This window comes from Pleurodeles waltl, chromosome 1_2 (assembly GCF_031143425.1).
Source record: "Pleurodeles waltl isolate 20211129_DDA chromosome 1_2, aPleWal1.hap1.20221129, whole genome shotgun sequence".
NCBI classification, from domain to species: domain Eukaryota; kingdom Metazoa; phylum Chordata; class Amphibia; order Caudata; family Salamandridae; genus Pleurodeles; species Pleurodeles waltl.
In genome coordinates, this window is record NC_090437.1 from 392,684,114 (window position 1) to 392,704,688 (window position 20,575).

At 41.1% G+C, this 20,575-nt stretch overlaps 1 protein-coding gene across 5 annotated transcripts in view; it reads right to left on the reverse strand.

Annotated features, from left to right (window-relative positions):
- The window catches only part of ZNF462 (zinc finger protein 462), a 217,461-nt gene that overhangs the window by 23,776 nt on the left and 173,110 nt on the right, over nucleotides 1–20,575 (reverse strand). For all 5 annotated transcript variants that reach the window (XM_069239957.1, XM_069239970.1, XM_069239948.1 and 2 more), the window contains 4 exons: nucleotides 9,813–10,062; nucleotides 7,877–8,013; nucleotides 2,231–2,454; nucleotides 151–340 (listed from right to left, as the gene is read on the reverse strand). In XM_069239957.1, the coding sequence (XP_069096058.1) occupies nucleotides 151–340; nucleotides 2,231–2,454; nucleotides 7,877–8,013; nucleotides 9,813–10,062 (801 nt within the window). The remainder of the gene's footprint in view (nucleotides 1–150; nucleotides 341–2,230; nucleotides 2,455–7,876; nucleotides 8,014–9,812; nucleotides 10,063–20,575) is intronic.

Sequence of the window (20,575 nt, forward strand, 5' to 3'; positions counted from 1 at the left end):
CTCGGTCCCGTGACTCGAAAGACTTCTTCGAAGAAAAACAACTTGTATCACTCCGACCCAACACCAGATGGCGAGCTATGCAGAACATGTGTATCTACAGCGACAGATGCCATCGAACCTTTAATTTCTGCACATCTCTTTCAGACTTACCACTCTCCTCAGTCTTGATAGTTTCTTCTTTTTCTTCAACTTTCTTTTCTTCCTCCTTTTCTTCCTCATCTTTTTCTTCCTCCTCATCATCCTTCTCTCCTTCATCACTGCTGAAAGCCTCTGGTTTTCCCTTCAATTGCTCCAGCTGATCCAAGTTAACTTTTCCAACCAGCTCAAAGTTCCGACTAACCTAAAAACAGCAGCATATTTTAAAGATAGAAATGTGTATGCGTGTCTCTTTTCGTGAGATATCTATCAGCATATTCATTCCTGCCAGCCCCATGCCCACTTTGCAAAATTATTCTTGCAACTGACCACACCAATCATCCCCTCCATGTTCTCCAAGCAAAACATTTCCACTTTAGTATTGGACAGTGGCGTTACAGTTCACCATACTAAAATAATTAAAGCAACAATATGTAGGAGGTGATCAACCAATATGAAGCAATGGCACTTTAATGTCAATATACGGGCACAATGTTTCACTGGCGTGGTGATATAACTCAGTAGAGTGGTGTTAGGATTTTTAATGTTCCTTTAAAAAGAAATGTTGAATTGAACCATCTGATTACTCGGAGTATAAAAATCTGTTAAGTCGTGGTCCACTTCCAGGAGAGTAGTTAACTGGAAACGGGGAGAGGAAATGAGGCAATTTCACTTTCTTGCAAGTATGCCATATTTAGAAGAAGGAAAAGCCTTGTTCAGAATTTTCGGAGGCCATTAAGACAGTTTGATAGCTCTCACACAGCCATATCTTAACAGGGAGGGATGCTCCTTTTCTTGTGTAAATATCTGCTTCCATTCTTGCAGGAGGCTTTGTATTTCTTTGAGTGGAAGGGATAATCTACAACCCACTAATCAAAAGTTATTGGCCACTGAAAAGATTCCCTTTTCCCTTGTTTCATTATTTCTCAGTTATGGTATGGCTGTTTCATACAGTGTATGGTAGCACCTAGTGGTCTAATAGTACTAGCAGTAAGGAACTTGGGCCAATGTGTATTTTGTTGCTCACTGACTAAAGATACATTTTCAGAAGCCTACAAAACTAGTAATCAGGGAGGGAAGCAATAGAACAGAGGAGCCAAAACATGGCTTATTGTGCGAGAGAAGATTTTTTTTTTGCACACCCATAAGGCTTGTACATGTGTAAACACAAAACCAACACATTGAACACAATGCACTACGACTTAACAGTAATGCAAATAGTAGGCAAAGGAAATCAATTTCTTGGTACAGCATGGACATGCAAGGGGCATTACAATGCTTTAAAAAAAAAACAAAGAGCATTTACGGTGAACAACATAAAATACAAACGCATAAGCATACCAGTAGGTAGCCAAATAATACAATATCTACAGAGCGAAGTAAGGTATGGCAAGAGGTAAAGATCCAGGGGAGGATGAGGACAGGTTTCATTCTTAGCACACTGTGTAGATATTTATATTCAAGGCATTATGGGAGTTTGTCACCCGTCAAAACCACAAAGTAAATTCACAGAAACTCATGTTTACCCATTTACCTTTAATAGGTTTAAGTATCATCTTTAAATACATAGGCTAATGGTTATGGTTATGCTAAGTTAAAGTGATCTTATAGCATGCACTGTCGCCTCAATCAGGTCTCCTGCACTAGGATCCAAAGCAAAGACAGAAATCAGTTTTTGAAATGAAAGATATGTTTTTACAAAAAGATAAGAGAGTGTGCTCCACAAGGGAGAGGTTAATATGTAGAAGCAGGCTCTTTTAAAGCGAGATGTAACCATAGGGAGCTTATTAGAGGGGCCGACAGAATTAACCCTCACAGTTTATTAGTTTAGGAAATTGAACGATTGCCATAGAAACATTTGTTTAGAAGACATAATAAATGTTTTTAAAAGTGTGCCGCATGATTGGTAACCAGTGTAGAGTGGAACATGCAAACAGTTACTATTTCACGGGGCAGCTGAGAGTGCATACGAGTATTTTCCCCAGTCAACAATCCCACACTTCTTAACATTCATGTGTTCTGGACCAGCTATTACTAGAGAGCCTTAAGTGTGGCAGAGTTCCATTCACAAGTCGGAGAAGAAGGGAAGGCTCACCTTGTGCTCGTCCCTCAGGTGGTCGTCCAGCTCCTCGCTCTCTTTGGAGTCATAGTAACAGAGCTGGCACTTGTAGGGCCTGAGCTCGTTGTGCTTCTCTATGTGCTGCTGCAAGTTCTCGTCACTGGAGCAGGTGAAGGTGCATTTGTCACAGCGGAAAACGACTCCCTGCAAGTGCTTCGACAGTTTAGAGCGACACACCTCAATGGGAACCACTCTCTCTTCTGTGAAGGGGACAAGTAACGTGTAAATTGTAAGTATTATTTGACAAATATACAACCAGATGGTACCCACACAATCCCAAACCCATAATACAAATCTGCGTACAATTCAGGACTGTTATACTCCTTCTAACCAGGTAAACAGGATGAACAAAGATATCTTCATGCAAGAGGCGCAACGGAGGGCAATATTTTGCAGAATACATCCCTTTTTTTTTTTTAGAGCACATGCACATGCCTAGCTATGAGAGCAGTGTGTGTGCCACACAGAACAGTTAAATCAGAACAATAAACATGAATTAGCACAGTGTAGTTAAGTGTGGTGTAAATAGGATTCACTTAATTAATTAATGGATTCATGTTTGATAATCTGGAAGTATGCAAGCATGTTCAGTTTGGATTAGAGATCAGGGCATGGGTAAATCACATTCCTCAATAGTCAGCTACACTCAAACCAGACTAGGGCTTGGATAAAGAACTGCAAGGGAATGTGTTTACTGCTTACACAAAAGACAATCCCTTTCTCGAGAAGGATTAACACTGTGCACCAATGAGATTGAAGTAACTCTTTACACAAACCAACTGCACCTTGTAAATTAGACAAGAAGCGCTTCTGTAGACTTAGTGCTCTCTGAATCATTGTAAACCAGAATTTGTGTTTGTTCTTCTGCTGATGGTAAGATGTGGCAGAGAAATCCCCTAAGTGGGAATAATACCCCGCAACAAACTCAACAATCAGCATGAATGCAATAATCAGCGTATTTAGGTCTCAGAGGAAGACATTACCACCAACTGCATATACAGCGAAAATCGCCTTTTTGGATTTACTGCAGCAACAAAACTCGCAGAAACCGTAGCTACTGGTGCTTGGAAAACCAAATGTGCAGGAATACATATTTGGCGTGAAGATGAAACTCTATGCCGTGTGCATAAAAAAACTATATTATTCTCAAGTTAAAATAACACCATTAACATTTAATATAGGTAGCATTTAAGTGAGTTCTGAAGTGACTGTCTAAAAAACAGGAAACATTCGAATTGATTGAACTCTTACATTAAAATACAGGTCTAGTGATGAAGAAACGTGCAGTACTCCATCTCACACCTTCAAATAAAATCTTGAAGCAGTAAAACTGGAATACGGAACAATAGTTGGTCATTTAACACTAAAACACAATACTTTCAGGTCATCGAGCATCGAGTTTGGCTCCAAAGAAGGCAAGCAAGAAATATGCTGCTCATCAGAGGACAACCTGTATCTCTCTTTCCAGGAAATTAATGTCTGGTTAGTTAAGCGAGTTTAGTGGGATTAAGGTGCAGCCTAATCCTACCGCCTAACCAACCGGAAGACTTCTAAATGACCTGGGCTTTCCATTAGGCAAACAGACCTGTGTGTGGCTCATTGCATCATGCAGAGCTACTCGCTACAGTACAGATTTTACAGAACTTGCATGTTTAGAATCCCCGTTCCTCAGTGAATTGCACTCCATTTTAGAGGCACCGGTGCATTTTTAAACAAGGTCTTATATTTCAGGAGGAAAAGTATGTTCTTGTCAAACACGTACAAACAGGTGTCGGCCGCCAATTTAACTAAGTATTTGACACTAGAGCACCTTTTCAGGCTCTAGGCTTAAGATGCAGCAACCAAGTAAAGCATAACCATCGCTGACACCTACAAGTCAAAACTGTAACCATGAACTACATCTTTTTGAGTAGCCTATAAAGTTTCATGTCAAGTGTCGAATAGTTCCACTTGGCTTCCTACCATACGAAAACGACCTAATGTATTCTCACAATTAAGTTAAAATCTGAGAACAAGTTAGTCTATTGCAGTTGGGGCGTGAGGGCGTTTCCTAAAAAAATATGTTGGCAAAACTGTGACTCAATTGTGATTTTCATTTTTTCACAAAACAATAAATGCAGAGTAAGAACTCTTTAAACAAGGAAAACACGGCTTGCTTTGTTCTCACAAATGCACAATTAAAAATATGTTGCAAATGAAAGAGTCTGAACGTCTAAGGAGCTTTTAGAGAGTGGGTATATTATACACAACTCTGAAAAAAAGAATTCCTCACTACTTTTAATTTTCCCAGATCACCACATTTAACGTTTCAGCCATTGTAATGATAATAAGTTGCATCTCAATCTAGTACCTACCCCCAGCAGTGAGCTAGAGACATATACACTGATGTGATCATATAGTGAAAAAATAAAAGTAAACACCATCCTAGTCACACACAAATCTTTTTTTAATATGTGACCCGTGTGTAGCAAATGTGTTAATATAACGAAAATAACAAAGCTGCCAACAACAGAGCCCTGAAAAAATATGAGTAATGGCGGTGTGATGGGTATAAATGTTAAAAGTTAAAGGAAAAAAACTTTGGCAACACAAATATGTCTCACACGTGACACCTATTAACTTTGCTAATACTTCTTTTTCCCCCGGGTAGCCGCCACGCATGCAAAGGCATGCTCGTCAGCTATTGTATAAAGGTTTCGTTTTAATGTTAGACAAATGATTACAAAATGGCATCCGTGTGTAACTATGCATGCACCGTGGCTGCCCAAGAGAGATTTTTCTTTAAAAAAAAAAAATAGGAAAGCAATTACAAGATGGAAGCCACCTTCCAAGGGTTTTTCTTCTAGGGTTTTTATTTTACTTAAACAAAAATCATTACAAAATGGACACTGCAGGCATTCACACATACGTATGATTATCTTGGAATGGTTAAAAAAAACATGTTTAATATGTCAACCTGTCGATAAGGCAGCAGGTGGGAGGAGGGAGCAAGTAGCCACTGTGTTTAACAGAGGACGAAGCATTTTTTTTTTTTTTATTAAACAGAGTGTGGTAGAAAGAAGCAGGGAAGCAGATTAACAATTTAAGGCCAGAGGTCACTTGTGGATGAATACACCCCTCAAATCAAAACACGAGACCAAAATACTTCTTGGCCAGGACCAACACAACAATAGGGAAGAAAGCCATAGAGTAAGAAGCAGGAAAGTGGACACGGCAGTCAGATTGTATAGATATTTGGGACCTGCAGTTGTGGGCTATATTACAATCCTCTAAACTGCCCAGTAATGTGGAAAAGATCTCTTCAGTTATTCCATGCCTTTTCCTTTGGTGATGGCTGTTTTTTTGGCTGCACAATGCTGGTGACGGACATTCAGCTCTTGATAAACAATGCCTTACACATTATCCTGTACTGCTGATATTGGAGACACCATCATCTTTGCGTCTTTCAACTATAATCCGCCTAATTCTTGGTCACAGATTTTAGATGATTTACTTATTCAACTTCACAGCAACACTTTGCACTTCACCAAAAATAAGGTTTGCCAGAAGCATCGAATAAATTGATTGATTGTGTTATTTTCCAGAGATATTAAGCACTATAGAAATGCTGCAATACAATACAAGAGAGCCCATTGAATCGTGAGCAAACAGTGGACACAAAGACCTCTCTAAGTCTACATTGGTTACAACTGGTCGTTTGCCAATAGACAGCTTACATTGTTAGTAGGTGAAACCTAAAAAGGACACGTATTAGAAAAGCAAAAAAACAAAAAGGGGGGAGGGGCTCAAATTTAGTGATGACCTCAATTCTGATGTGCTCTTTTACTCAAAGTCATAGAAGGACTGCCACATTAAAGGGGTCCATAAACAAGGAAGACCACTTTTGAAACTCGCCATTTACAAAATACGTTTAATTTAAGCTGTTCTTCTAGGTCCTGTTGCTGACATCACATAATGTCACTGATCTAGAATAAAGAACAGCCTTATCTTGCTACTTTAAAAGTGTGTGTGATAGTCGAGTTTGAATAATGACGAACGCTATAAGGAAATCTGATGATCAATTTTATAACTCCTATTTCTTAGCTTCGAGTTCACCATACATTATTTCGACATACTTTTTGCATGTTTAATTTCATGAACGTTTCATTAAATGGGGGAATTTAGAATATCCATTTTTGTACCTAATATCTGCACTACTCAGAGAGTCCTTCCAAGGACTTCGGTTCCAGCAGCACTGAGGCACAGGAGAACACATAAAGACCAGAACAATTGCTCATAAACATGGTAGTACAGCGCTACCTGCTCCCCATTAATAATGTGCATTCTAATCAGGCCTATGCATTCCTGCATACAAATATGTTATGGGGTGGAGGGGCACTGGAGTATGTTTAGTAGAATTAGAACCATCTCAGGAACTCTACTAAGTGGCACTAATGTATGCCAGGGCTCTGCCAAGTCTGTTTTCACAAAAATGGAGAAACACGCAATCTCTTCAGGAAAATTCTTCATAAACAACGTTGATGCTCCAAAATGAGAATAGAATCTATCTGCTGAAATAGGTTTGCAGTTTGATATGTGGCACAGAATAGGTATATTCTTGCCATAGAGTGGTTGGGTGGCAAAGCGTTTACACCCATGGTGGGCAACCTTTATTTTACAAAATGAATCAATTATAAAAATAATTTTAGATCCAACCTTTAGTGGCATGAGAATCTGTAGAAGAATCAAGTTGCAAAATCTATGTTACCAACTGTAAGTGTGAATTAATTTGAATGTTGAAAGGCTAGCTGTGCTGTAAATTTGGTCTGCTGAAGGGGGACTAAAGCCCCCAGCAATCATGCGAGCTCGGAAAGAGGGCCCTGAACACCGAAGAACGCTCTTAAGTGTGTTGTGTTCCCGCGTGTGCGAGTCATGCTCTGCTGCAATTTGGGGCTGCTGATGGGGGACTACAGTCCCTGGCAATCATTACGAGCAAGCACAGGAGGGGGATCTGAACACTGAAAAACACTCTTAAGTGCATTGTGTTCCCACCGGCGGGGAACACGTGCAGGACGAGCACAGGTGCATGCCTACACGATGACCATGCCAAAATCAGGCCCGTGATTGCCTAGATCTGGCTGAGCAGGGCCACTCCTCTTTCGTTTATAAGCTACTATTGGTTGATTATTTGATCTATTTTCATTCATCTTCTGTGGCATTCCTCCTGAGCCCTCCCAATGCGGAGGCACAAGTCCTCGGAGATTCCACCCAAAACTGCTCTTGGTGCGTACCTTGATGGCGTCCTGCAGAGGGCGATTGGAGTTATCAATAAGGAGACTTGCTTACTGACACACACACACACACACACACACACACACACACAAAGGTTTACCAGTGAAAGCTAGAAACTGAAGAACAATACTTTTATCCCTATCCCATACACATTCGAAAAATAATTGTTTATATGTCTATTCTAAGATTAAGTAAGCATCCTTATATGACCACTTTCATTACAAGACTGAGCTGTTAATAGAGGGTCAGTCGCTCAAGAAGCTGAACAATACAACATTACAATATTGAAAAAGGAAAGGCTTGTCATACAGTGGTCATTTGTGAATAATATACAAAAACACATTCTCTTACCTCTGTGTAAGACTATGTGGTCTATCATGTTGCGCTTATATTTGGTGTGGTAGAGGCAGAGGGGGCAGCGTAAATCTTTGGGTCCCTCTTCAGGAGTCGACGAATGACCAGCATCGACATGCATAGTAAAAGCAGATCTAGAAACACATTTAATGAAGAGAAAGTTTAAGAGGGCACACCGTTAAACCCATCTATTTCACACAGAATACACAAGGATGTCTACAAGGCTAAGTAGGCACATATAACGTCATTCGGAAATTTCCACAAAAGTGCAAATACTGAAGGTAGATAGACATTGAGAGAGACGTTTGTTTTGGGTTAGGCTGACTAATTCCTAATCCTGCTTTCAAATGTGGCAAGAGATATCCGCAATCTGTAGAAATGAAATGTCAATCTTGAGTATGTTTGGCAAGGGACTGAAACAGTAAAACACTGAGATGAAGCTTAAAAAGACTAAGGGCCATGTGTATCAAAGGGTTTTACCCATTCTGTGTCTATGGGAAATTGTGTTCATACATATGGGCCTAAAAACACAAACAGAATTAAGCCTCTTAACTGAAATAAGAACCTACAGCGAGGCAAGTGAATATTCTTTGGCTGAACATAAGATGAATAGCAGTTCAATGTGTGAGACTGTGGAACCAAACAAAAGATAACAGGCATTACATGCTGCGTTTTTTTTTTTCCATTTACTTCGGGATATTTCTGTCATTTTCTACACCACCCCTTAAAAAATAAATACAACTGGTGAATTCCATGCAAAGACACCTGGTGGCTGGAGCCGCAGGGCGGCAATGATGCAACTCTCGAGTTCTGAAAAAAAGATTATGGTGCGGAAACTCCTTATGCGCTGAATGTGTATAATTTCCAGGTCTGCTGTGTTTTAATCATCGAAGCTCACAGTCTATCGTCGTTTCTCTGAAGTGCTAACATATTATGCTCTTCCCCGACACTCTGAGAAGAGGTATAGAAATATCCCCAAATGTTCGAGGAGAGAATGATTTGCTTTTTTTTTTAAACTCAAATCCTCCAATAGCTAGGGAAGGTGTTTATGAGCACTGACGTACTTTCGGCAACTATGATGAAAAATACATGCACGTCGGTACAAACACACGAAATACACATGTACACCGGTGGCTACAGGGCACTGACCGACAGAACTTAAACAGAAGAAAACACAGGCAATATTAAAAAAAAAAAAAAATTGAAGGGAGTTGAAGGGGTGGCATCTCCTTCACGTGGCAGAAGAAGAAACTGGCGCTCTCTTAGCGTTTGCACGAAGTCTCCTTAGTTGAACCAGAGTAAACGCTACAGTAAAATATACACTGGCTGGCATTTCCGGTTATTGATAGCCAAGATACTGGGGGGAACTGACTGGGGTGTGAATTAGCACGACAATGACAAGGCTTCCAATCGCTAGACTGTCCAATAAAAATGGAACATTTTATACGGACACTTGCTACACCATCACTACCATGCGCTCATACTACTAAATAAAATAATAATAAAACCACACAAGGAGAAGCACTTGATTGAAATCTGGAGACTAGAAAGAAACTTGGGGCAGAGAACACAACTAGCAGCAAGTTTTCTAAATATTTGACTTTAGACAGCGACGACTTGTGCGCAGAAGGTCCATCACGGCCAGACTCAAACAATGGCACATTCAATGTCACCACTCAATGCTGCCCAATGAACACACAGGGCCAGTGGAGTAACAAAGGCCCCTGCAGCACCCGCGGCGCCGATGGGGGTGGGGGGCGAGCTCGAGGGGGGCCCTCAGCACAGTACAGCGGCAGGCCCCTTACTGGGTCTAGTGGGGAGGGGTGGGCCCTACAGGTACTTTGGAGGGGGGCCCCGTAAGTTTCGTTAAGCCACCGCACAGGGCGCACACTTCAGCACAGCATCCAAGAAATATATTTACCCACCAACTTACTTAAACGCTGTATAAAAAGGGCAATCTTTGCACTTGAAAAGCTTCTTTCCTCCATGTTTATCTCGGTAGTGACGCCTAATGCTCTGGATGTAACCGGAGGAGAAGTCACAGAATTCACAGTTATGGACAGCTTCTGGTTTCTGGTCCCCTTTGCTCCCAGGCCCAGCATGACTGTTGTTTTTGGCCAACACGGCTGACTGGTAATGATTCAACTGCTGCTGAACATCAGGAGGTTCAGAATAAGAGTTGTCTGTAGAAAGACAGAGGAAAACTGAGTTTAGTTATCATAATTCCAAAGTCACTGCATCAGTAAACTAGATTAATTCATATGAGGTTAACACCGCTTAGGTGTATACAAGGCACTGAACATTTTTTTCCATAAATACTTTTCTTGTTTTTTTTTTAATTGTAACTTTTTTTCCCAAACAAAGCACACTTACAACCAAAAGTGTCATGGCTCGATGGGGGACTGCAGGAGGTGACACCCAGTTAGCTGACTCCAGCAGATTCTATAGACTAGACCCAGACTTAACAGGTCACAAATTTGGTGATGCCTATGTTGAGCATGAGAACTTCAGACACAGTTGCAAAGTACCTCTGGACACCCTGCTTGCCTACTATATTCAAATAAAACTAGCAATCCTGATCAGAAGTTAACATAAATTTGAGTGCAGCCATATATGGGTTGTTCCGTGGATTGCACAGTACTCCATTTGCATTTACTTGCAGCAAAACTAGAGGCAAAAGAAACAAAGCCAAAAACAAGCCATTCGTATTCACCATAAAAATTACTGTACATTTTTTTTTTTTTAAACTAGCCTCTCTGTAAAGAATCACTTGCCAACCAAAGCTTATATACAGGAAATTGATGGGGGTTGTCCTGAAGCATAAAAACAAGAAACTATGCTATTTTGGGAGGCTACTACAAGAATGAGCAGGGCCTGTAATGTATATTACTTGACAGCAGAAGACAGATGGATTACAAAATGATCTGCTTATGTTCAGATCACATTTTCCCTTATTTCTGATGGCTAAAAATCATCTAATTGGCAGTATTTGGCTTCGAAGCACTGGAACTGAGCCCTTCTTTGGACCACTGAGTGACAAGCCGCATATCAGAGCTAGGGGTGGACAAAGATGTTTTGCTACCTCATCGAAGGCCGAAGGAAAACTTTGCAACATCCATGGAAAAATCGTGACTTTTGCTACGATTTATGTGCGAACGTCCTTATCACACATTAACAGTGACTGAATGGCTCTGCATGAAACAGTGTTCACCTCTTGTGCAAGGCCGTTGTGTACAGAAAAATTACACAAAAGGTAAACTTACCGAAACATTTTGCACATTTTCCAACAATGTTCCGTCAGTGAGACCATTACCTTGATGCGTGGAGAAAATGGTCACAGAACAAGGTATGCGAGCAAACTTATAGTACCGATAAAAAAAATCATCCCCTCAAAAGCAAAAAAATATCGGCAGGATACAATAAGTAGGGCGTCTAATGGCAAAGAGAGTACGTCGTTTTATGGAACCAATAGCATGTGACATTGATATCATAATGTAACAATGTTTTATTTGTGCGCAAATCTACTCCCAAGCGCAAAGAGCAAAGTGCCACATCTGTGGACATCAGCATGTCCGTGTCGTGAACGGATCTGCCCGTGCACGAGAGACAAGCGCCTAGACGTACACACATTTTGCTATCGCAAATTCTGCAATGAGCAACATTACAGGGTTTTAGACCACAGAATAGCTTTTAAGTCTGTATCAACCCATTTTGCGATTCGGAAACGACTTTGGCTTACAAAATAGGTCTAGAGGCCCATGCCAACTCGCAATTGGGGGTGGGAGAGTGGTGAAAGGTGCGCTCTGTCCCAACTGTGATTCAGTGCGGCATGTCTGAAACTGATTAGTTTTTGACACCTCCATGGAGGTGGTAAATGATTAGCGAAGGGGAAGTTCTCCTCTTGGGGACGCCTTCACCTTTGTGAATGGTGCTGGGAAACCTCAGGCCACTACCTGGGCTCTCCACAGTCCTACCAAAAGAAATACTTACTTAAATTTTTTTAAGCAGCTGTAGTTCCAAGAAAAAACGACTGCTTTCTATCCCGGGGTGCAAACACAGGGAGGGTGGCCTGTTGTCCTTGGAGACCACAACTCCCAAGTTTGTAGGCAATCATAAGGGGTAATTATATTCACTATGCAGGGTGTTCTGCGACCCTCTGAAAGTGGACATTGTGCGAAGAGACTAATTAGTGCACAGGTCAGATCGCAAAATCAGAAACAAGTCGCAAAAAGTTGGTGCGCAATTTGTGACCAGTCTCTCATAACATGGGGGCGAAAGTTTGAATACTCATAGGATAACATATAGCAGTTGCTGCTTATTAAATGCTTAGAAATATCATTTAAATCTGTGACATAACAGTATGGAAGATCTCTTACTAATTGCTGATCAGATTTATTAACAAACTTAAGTGGAATGTGTCTGGGGGATGGTATTCCCTTAAAATCAGGCAACAAATTGTAACTTTCGGGCAACACTTATTTGGCCAGACAACTCCTCAACTTCAAGAGAGTGAAGGTCCATGAGGCGCATGCTCACAGATAGATGTCAAAGCAAAATGCGCCAGGAGAAGAAGAATCTGCATCATCTCCAGCTCCCTGCCATTTATAAGCAAGCATCTTCAAAGCCAATAGGTCTGGTCTTTGGGATCTTGTGGATTTGTCAATGCTTTTTGCAGTGGAGCACCGCCCCACAAAAAAAAAGAGACAAGAAAAAAAAGCATAATGATGCAACTCATGCGTATGCACCACCCATCGTAACACTACTGGTGGCTGTATCATACAGAAGGCATAAGGAGGCTTAATGATGTCTGCATGTGAAATGATCACCAAGCACGCGTGCATGCCTTCTGAATGACGCAGGCATCATTTTGTTTATTGACCAATCCAAGATGGCAGATGGGGTAAATAAAACAAGCATTTGCAATGCAATAGGTCTTGCATACTTAAAACAAGTTAATTGTCATCTTTTGACAACAGCACCCAGAAGCAAAAATAAAAGAAAACATGAGTGGAAACTGAGAAAAGACGACTTGGCAAAATAAAATAAAGTTAGCTTCAAAAAATAAAACTCTGCAATTTTGTTTGCCTTGCTGGGCATGTTTTTGCCAATCACAGGTCTTCTGTTTGTGGGGCACTAGAAGTTAAAAAGAACAAATAGTACCTCGATCACGTCGGGAGCAGCGGACAGGCACTAATTAAGCTGAATCAATTAATGCTTGATCCTTGCTCCACACAGAGAAACGGAAATGATGCCAGGAGTGCCTTGACGAATTACGAGGCTGTAAAATAGAGTGCCACACAAACCAACAAATGGTGAGCGACACGGGGACTCCAAGCCGTTTACTAAACACAACAGAGTCTCATAAGCAAGACGCATGCGCTTGCGGATGCACTTGCAGGCTCAACCCTAAAAACTATACACTTTCTACTGCCCTAAAGCCCATTTCAGTAAGCAGAGCATCTTGCTGTAAATGGCAGCTCCAGGCCCCCCGAAAACATTTTTAAAAATGAAAACAAATTGAGAGGATCGCAAACAATGGAAAAGCAGGTGGGTAAAAATAGAGGCATGGGTGAGAGGGTGTAAAATAAAATTAAGAAAGAGGCCGGACGGTGGGGACAAAGGATAATGGAGGCACAGGAGCGAGAGAGCGACAAAGAACGCAGGAGGGGAATTTGGTTGAGGGAGCCACAAGAGAGAGAGGGAGCACCACATGGGGTAGAGAGAAACACAGAGAACAGGTGGCTGGCGGGGATATGAGCACAAGAGGGAAAGAGCTGAAACAACGCACTCTAGTGGAATGAAACAACAAGAAGAACTGTTCCCTAAATCTCCTTGTAACAGCTGAAGGCAGTGCAGGTTTTGACGAATAAAACAGCACCGTGGCACACACCAAAAGACCTAATCAGGTGGTTTGAATAGTTCAACTGAATGATTAGCACTTTGGAATGTTAAAGCCGCACTAAAGACAATACAAAGGCTGAAGGTCAATAATGGCTGCAACAGAACTTCTGCACCGACATTCCAATGATTGTCCTTCAATTTCCTCCGTTTAAGTTAGAACATTCTTCCCTCTGTGGGTCGAAAGCTCTGAAAGCATTATATCTCTTGTCCTCAAGGCTATCTCGGTCGTTAAAAGTCCAAGCCCCACGTTAAAGGCCCTTGCCTGGCGCTTAGGCCTAAAACCCGGGAGATTGCCTTTAGCAACCTCTGTAGCTCTCAACAGCGGGCTATAATGCTACAGGGATGTTCTACCTTTAAAAACTTCTACTAGTCAAGAAACTAAACTTCCAGACATGAACACAGAAACCAGAAGTGCGATTCACTCTAAAACATAAAGTTACTCCCGCAGTAATCTCCCGGGGTTTATACTGTTTATTATGAAATATCTTCTAAATCCATACACAAGAAGAGGGCTGCAATATTTCTGCTTCTGTTTTTTCCCCACAAGCATGAGAGGATTATAGAGAACATTTGGAGCTACAGCGTCTTATTCCTGCTTTTGTCAAACTGATTTGTTCCATAGGTTTCATGGAAAGAAAACTGAACAAACACGACTTGGGTGACAGAAAAATTTCCGAAATTTAGAGTCACAACACAAGACCTACATCACCTCATCAAGTCCAAAATCGTCCTGGTTTGTGATGGAAACCTGAGAACCACATGAAAAGTCACCCACGAGTCACACACAGCCACAAACAGAAATCCGGTTGCAGACTGCCTGAAGGGTAAATGTAAAGCCTAATAAAAAACTTGCAGTTGGAGAAGACTACTTTGAAATGTCTGCCCAGTATCAAGTGCTAACATTTAACAAAGTGGTAATGTTAATTTTAAAGGGTCGATTAAACCGCCAGGAAGAGAACACAAATTAATAACAGAGTTCTTTGGAAATTAAAAGTTTAAACCTTAAGTATGATTCAAAAGATTCTATGGTTCAATTTTGGACTGTTCTGGAGTCCTCCATCGATGTCATGTAACACTGGTGTCACGTGTGACATCTTCAGACACTCCTGGCTTTTCACCCAACTGAACGCTGTATTCTGGGGCTTGTATCTTTGCTTAATCTTAATTATTAGCTCAACAATCTCAGCACAGAAAGTGCAGTTCGCTAAAAAGTCCGTCCGGGATGAACATGTTACACATGACATGAAACTGTGTATAGACACACAGAAGATACCACGTCTAATCGAGCAATACAGAAAAAAGCCCACAATCAAGGCCTTAAACAAAATCCCATGTCATGCTTGACATAGCGATGCAAGGTTTTCATCCAGCACCATTTCAGCCAGCACACCTCCAGCAGGGTTAATTCAGAATATCCTCTGACAAAACAAAAGAACCGAACAACAAAAAAGAGAAGACCCGCTTGACCTCTTCCAGCCCCCGAACGGGAGGTTAAGGAATTCATGCAGCATCTTGTCTAGCATCTGTCCTAGAATGGTGGATAGATCGGCACTGCGGGTGAATGCGGTGCAGCCTCACAGATAAGCAGACAAAGGGCTTTTGCTTGGCCTTCCCTGATGAAAGGGCTGTAACTACTCATATCTTCCCGTGACTCTGAGTGGCTTATTCATTGTTCAGCGGCATGCCAGGTGCAAGCCACCAGTGAATGTAGGGGAAAAGGATTAATGTCCCCTTTGAGGTGCCTACAGTCTGTGCCACATAAGAGTACACGCCAAGGACAAGCAAATGTTTGACAAACACGTCACTCTTTCATTTCTAGAGAAATGCAGCGAAATTGATGTCTTCAGTCAGCCTACTAATTAAGGTACGTAAATGAGATGCATGTAATACTGCAACATGATGCTTGGTTAAAGTAAAAGTCGGCGACCGGAATTTCATACTCTTGGGAGGGATCATATAGTTGCCTCGCTGCATTCCGACAGTGGAAACATCTTTTGCTATATTTTCAGTAGTCCGCCTCCAAGACAGGAAACTGGCTCATCCTTGATCTTTGTGTGATCCCATTCGGCCATTTTGACCCCAAAGCCGACTTGATCAAGGCCAGAGCAAGGCTATTTTTCAGCTCCATTTTTTGAATCAACTCCAAAACTTTACTGATAACTGTTCTATGTGTATCCCCCACCACCACCCACCTCCAAGAGCGCTTTTGACAGGACAGTCATCAAAAGAAACCCGAAGACAGTCTTTTGCAATCTCTAGGGTTTTTTTGTTGATTAATGTTCACCAATGACTATCGGCTGATTTTTCGAGCTGAGTGTCTTCCAAACCGTGCGCCCTTGGTGGCCTAAATGGATGTCCTTATTGTCACTTATTCCTTGAGCACCCTTTCACCGAACTTTTAACTTGGGCAGAGCTCCATTAAGACGTCTACAATCTTTCCGTGTTCTCGTTTTGGATATTATATTACGTTAGGTTATTTTGGCACACACATTTTATTGGAGTTGCAAATGGCCATCAACACAAGGTGCTTATTGTAAGATTTAATGTGAAAATATTCACCCTAGATAAAACTCAATCCAGAACTCAGAATGTCATGGGATTTATCGTTAAGTGGTGGTTATTTTTTTAATGAAATGTTGGTCGCACGTATTACATAATGCGCTCATAAGGTGAAATAAGTGGACTGATTTGGTACAAAGTAACGCTGATGCATCCTAAGATGAAGACTAGCTTTGGATCCCACCTTAAAAATATGGCAGCACCAAATCACAGATAACATTTTACAAAAAACATTCACAAATGCTAGGTTTGATAGTGGTAAGATCCTCCTCAAAGTTTCTCATTAGCACAATGTAATGGACGATTACAAGCGCTCCATTAATTTATATGGGGCCAGTAACGGCATTAACCCACTTGATCAGATGTACAAGTAACACAGAAAATACTTCAAGCTTCACAACTACTCCTACAGGTAAGAAATCATTTAGTTTTCCCCCGTGAAGCTTTTCTGGATTCCCATGAGGAACATTGTTTTTGTGTTTTTTTGTTTTTTTTTTAAACTTGTGGAGGTTGGGCTGATGGATTTAAATTAGTAAACCGATGTTTAAGCACTTTTTGTCCTACTTGAGCTTCATTATTAATTTGAATGTCAATGCAAAAATGTTTTGTAAAAGTAAGGACTGATGACCAAGTAGCCGCCATGAAAATGTACTGTAAGGATATATTTGTTAGAAAGGCAATGGTTACTCCTTTTATTAGGGTGAAAATAGCAGCGCGCATGCACTGCTTTTTTTTCAACAAGTTGTAATCTATTCGGTGGGATTTAACCATGCCCATCACTTTCATTCCTTCCTGAGCTTGCCTTTCAAAAATCTCTGATGCCATTGGTAAATGCTTTATGTTTGTCCAGCCGTGAGGCTGTTTAGTTATGCCTTGCAGACTGACCCTGTTACATGGATTATTGCACAACTGCCAATATACTTCAGTGTGGGCTAACTACTTTTTTATTTTGTCTCACTGCTTCACGCTGCATGAAGGCCATGGTGCTTTGACATTTCATATATCATGAACTCGATCAGCAGTACTAGAGCGCTTTGCATGGCTACCAGTTATATCACATTTTTTGTTTTCACTCTGCCCTTCGTGCTCTATGGCAGACATGGCGCTTTAAAGTTTTTTCTTTTGTCTCTTCCCTTCGCACTCCATTGCGGTCTTGTCTCTCCCCTTCATGCTCCATTGTATTTAGCCTCCCTAAATTTTATCATCAGTACTTTTTATGCTGTTTTCTTGAATGCTGTATTTATTTGTAACTATCACTCTCTTGGAACTGACTACGAAGACTGTTTGCTTTTCCTGTGATCTGAAAGAAGGATAGTTTTCCACTGCTTGGACATGAGGAAGGTTTATTATGCAGGAGTCTATACTAACTTTTTCTTATTTTTGGAGATATGGAATGCTATCTGAGAGATGCAGTCATTGTGCTTTTGTACTATTTGACAAATGCATGTTTCCTAATAATGCACGCATTGTTGAATCCAGGCTATTTTAGTTCCTCCTACATTCTGAGATATTTCTAGTATACAATTATTTTTCTGTCTGTCTTTATGTAATACTCGGACATTATTTGTGTACACATTGGCAGGAAGCAAAACTACATCAGGTTTACCTAGAGGTCAGTAAACTATAATTTATTCAAATATGATTTGTTGATTACAACAATGAAAAGCACAACTGAGTTAGAATGTCAAGACACGGTCTACTTTTTGTAGAAACCTGATGCATTGCTTCAAGCATTATCCTAGTGTGGTGATGCACCGGGCCTTGTGCAATAAGTTCATACTGCAGCTTGCAGGTGACGTTAGCACTTCTGCCCTTGTGTTAACACTAACCCCCATAGGCATTTGCATTGTCCTCGGGGATGGTGAATCACACGACTTTCCAGGTAGAGTCATTTTAGGAGATCTGTGGTTGTGGCATAGGTTCGAATTAAGCCTCATCATCCAGGAGGTGAGGTTTTCGACAAAACGGTATGAAAAGGGACCATTGTCTCGTTAGTTCGAGTAACAGTCCCTCACACATCACCCACATTAAAACTAAATTACAAGAAAACGGTACTGAAAACAATCTAAGAAAAGTTCAAGGTTATCAGGGCAAGACTCTGCAGTAAATGAAGTGCTTTAGTTATATGCAGGGCCACTGGAATTATGTGGCAGAGAGGACCAAATTATGCTGCAGAGTTGGCCAATTTATGGGGCAGGAAAATTCCAGTTATGCATTTACAACACCAATATCTCTAACTTGAGCAAATACAAGACCTATTGCATTCTAAATGCTTGTTGTTGTTGAATGCGCTTTTGATTTGGTGCTTAACTACAGTCCTGCATTGCATGTCATGTTTGAATTGTTCATGAAATCCATTTGGCAATTGTACCCTTTGTCACTGGTTTGCCCAGATTGTTGTTAGCAAAGGAAATACATTTGTTCTCCTGTTTGTTTTTGTTGTTTCCATGTAGTAGATGATTGCTCTTCTTACATCTAACAGGTGCAACGCTCTTTCTGCTTAATTTTTTGGTTGTTGGAAAAAACTTGGAAATTGAATAGTCTGATTGATATGAAATTGTGAAATTACCCTGGGTAGGAAATGAGGATCTGTTCTCATGACTATTCAGTCCTTGCCTCATTGTTGTAATACAAGATTAAAGTTCAAGTAGGTGCTGGTTTGTGTCTGGGTGGTGCTATTCGCTTTGCTCCCTCTTAGAAGCATTTATGAGTGCTGAGCTGAAGAACTTTTTCCTGAAGTCCTTTTGTGTATGCCACAATTGTTGTTAGTTGAACCTTTAACGATGCATACGTGAGTTCTCAGTCTAGGCAATGTGTAAGGTATTTTAGGACTTTAGTGTCCTTAGTGTTTTAATGCAACAGGTCTAATTTTGGAACCACTGCATCTTTCAAATTTTGCCCTATAACATTTTCTAGTTGTTGGCATTCTCGCCTCTCAGAGCTACCATTGTTCTTTCTGGTAAATCTAGATGTCCAAACTCTGTCTTCAGAAGCCATGCTCCCAACTTTAGAGACTCTGGGCCCGGGTGGGGCACTCCCCACACTTTCACCGACAGTAAGTCCTGCCATTTGGAAATTTTTTTATTTTGCCCTGCGCCATTTGTATTAGTTTTGAGTACCAAGTCTGCCTTGCCCACTGAGTGGCAATACGTATTAGCTTCACCTTGTTCTGTTTGCATTTGTTGATTACCCTGTGTAACAGAGGTATCTAGGGAAACACGTAAGAGTAAGCAAATCCCCCTGACCAGTTTATCAACAGAGCATTCCTCTGGGATTAGTGATGTGGGTGTCTGGACGTGAAGCACTGGCATTTTGCGTTTGCTTGTGTTGGAAGTAAGACTACGTCTGGTGTTCCCCACCTTTCTAAGATCTGTTTGCGTACTGCTTGATTGAGTTCCTGCTCGTGGGAGGATGAAGCTTGCCTGCTTAATTTGTCCGCTTGGACATTGTCTCTTCCTGGAAGATTAATTGCTGTTAGGTTTATATTCTCCTGTTGTGCCCACTTCCAGATTTCCTGCGCTAGCCTTGATAGAACAAAAGACTGCGTTCCTGCATGTTTGGTGATGTAAAACATTGTTGTGATATTCTCTGCTTGGATCTATCTGGTTTTCCCCACAACTGCTTCTGAAAGGCTTCTAAAGGCTAGGAATACTCTTTTCAGTTCCAAATCACTGATATGCTGGACTGCTTTGTGATCTTTCCAAGCACCTCAGACCTTGAATAAGTCCATGTGTGCTCCCCAAACAATTTGGGAGACATCTGTAGCAATGGTCACTGTTGGAATTGGCTGCATAAAAGATCTTCCCATTATTAAATGCACTCTGTTCCACCACGTTATCTCTTCCTGCATTTTGTGCGTCACAACCAGTAGATCCTGCCAATTCCCTGTAGTTTGTGATCATTGTGTTTGTAACCATTTCTGGATTAGTCTCATATGTAGTTTTGCATGTGGGATGAGAGGCATTCATGATGCCACTTTCCCCAAAATGTTCCTGACATTCGTCAGTCTAAGAGATTGCCCCCCTTCTGGTTTCGGAAGAACTTCTTTAAGTACTGATGTGATCCTTTTCTCGCAGGGATATGCCTTCACTTGTATTGAGTTGAGTCTTGCTCCTAGAAAGATCTTTTGCTGTTCTTGCTTTGTGGGGGATTTTTCTGTAGTGATTGAAAACCCTAGTTTGAATAGTGTTGCTACCACCTTCTGTATATCTGTTTTGCATTTGTTTGCAGAGTTGA